Source organism: Homalodisca vitripennis, unplaced genomic scaffold, assembly GCF_021130785.1.
Source record: "Homalodisca vitripennis isolate AUS2020 unplaced genomic scaffold, UT_GWSS_2.1 ScUCBcl_1438;HRSCAF=5067, whole genome shotgun sequence".
Classification (NCBI taxonomy): Eukaryota; Metazoa; Arthropoda; class Insecta; order Hemiptera; family Cicadellidae; genus Homalodisca; species Homalodisca vitripennis.
Window position 1 is genome coordinate 70,616 of NW_025777553.1, and position 1,420 is coordinate 72,035.

At 40.9% G+C, this 1,420-nt stretch overlaps 1 protein-coding gene across 1 annotated transcript; it reads left to right on the plus strand.

Moving 5' to 3' along the window:
• Nucleotides 1-522: 522 nt before the first annotated feature.
• On the plus strand, nt 523-1,074 carry LOC124371435. The gene has a single exon (XM_046829765.1). It carries the CDS (start codon nt 523-525, stop codon nt 1,072-1,074), a length of 552 nt encoding a protein of 183 aa, XP_046685721.1.
• Nucleotides 1,075-1,420: the final 346 nt, after the last annotated feature.

Consider the following 1,420-nt stretch of genomic DNA (forward strand, 5'->3'; position numbering starts at 1 on the left):
GTCCGGCAGGACTGATAACAGCACTGCTCTGTGTGCCCCGCAGTCAAGGTCACACAGCTACACATGTGTGTCTACAGTGGCGTGTGTGCGCGTATTAGCCTGAATATTTCGTCTACTTTAATTATTTCTTGGTAACTATGGCTAACTGTGGCGATTGCGGCAACCGTATTGAAGAGGATTCCAATCCTGTGAAGTGTGTTGGTGGTTGTGAACGTGTATTTCATATATACTGTATCAAAGATAAAATCAAAACTCGTACCGGCCATAAGGATTGGAAATGTGAGGAATGTGTTAAATCTAAAAAACAATCTTCAGTAAGCAGTAAGTCATCTAGTTCGACATGTATTACAAAGGAGTTTCTTGTGTCTACCATGGAGGCATTCAAAAGAGAAATGTTTCAAGAATTTTAAGTCTCACTCAAACCAGATGCAGGAGCTTACTAAGTCGGTTGAGTTCCTGTCATCAAATATTGACACAGCAAACCAGACGCTTAAATAAGTCCAGCTTTATTATGCCGAGATTATGAAACAAAACCAGAAGTTAACTGAAGCAAACTTGAAGTTGGGCGAGACAGTCATTGAGCTCAAAAGTAAAGTCAGAGAGCTGGAGGAATACTCTAGAAGAACCAATCTGGAGATCAGCGGCATCCCTGAAACGCGGAACGAGGACACTATGAGGATCCTGCGTGACATCGGCACTGCCATAGGAGTCGAGCTTCATGACACCCAGGTGATGGCTGCACATCGAGTTCCCAGCTACAAGCAAGGTCGAGCTCCACCCATGGTCGTCCAGTTCCAGACCAAGATGCAGAGAGATGTCTGGATCACCAACTACAAGAAGAACAAGGACCTATCAGCCCGCAGAGTGAACAACGCCTTTCCGGACACCAGGGTGTACATTAATGAATATCTGTCACCGGACAACAAGATCTTCTTGGCTCAACTCAAGGAAAGAAGCAAGCAGTGCAATGTCAAGTATGTTTGGTTTAAGGATAGCAAGTTCTATCTCAGGAGGGATGATGGGGAGAAATGCTTCAAAATCACTAGCCTTGATGGAGTGGAAAAATACCGCTAAAATTGTAATCAGTGCGCAAACATGTGGCTTTGATTTTATTTCAATTTGATTCACAATCATATTTAAATTCTCTCAATGATGCATTTTTATCACCATCCTCTCCGGACGCTGATGGCTCTATCTCAATAATTCATTTAAATATTCGAAGTTTGAGACAAAATTTCAATAGTTTTTCTAGCAGAACTCAATAATGCAAAACAAAAAATTAGATTAATAATTTTAAGTAAAGTATGGATCCTCAGCGAAGAATTAAGTTTTTACAAAATACCTGGTTATAATATAATTGGCAAATGCAATAATCAGTACAGATCTGGAGGCGTTTGTATGTTATTATGACGAAGAGCTA

Excerpts from the sequence above, each read along its gene's own strand:
- LOC124371435 (XM_046829765.1), top strand. The coding sequence starts at position 523 with ATGAAACAAAACCAGAAGTTAACTGAAGCAAACTTGAAGTTGGGCGAG.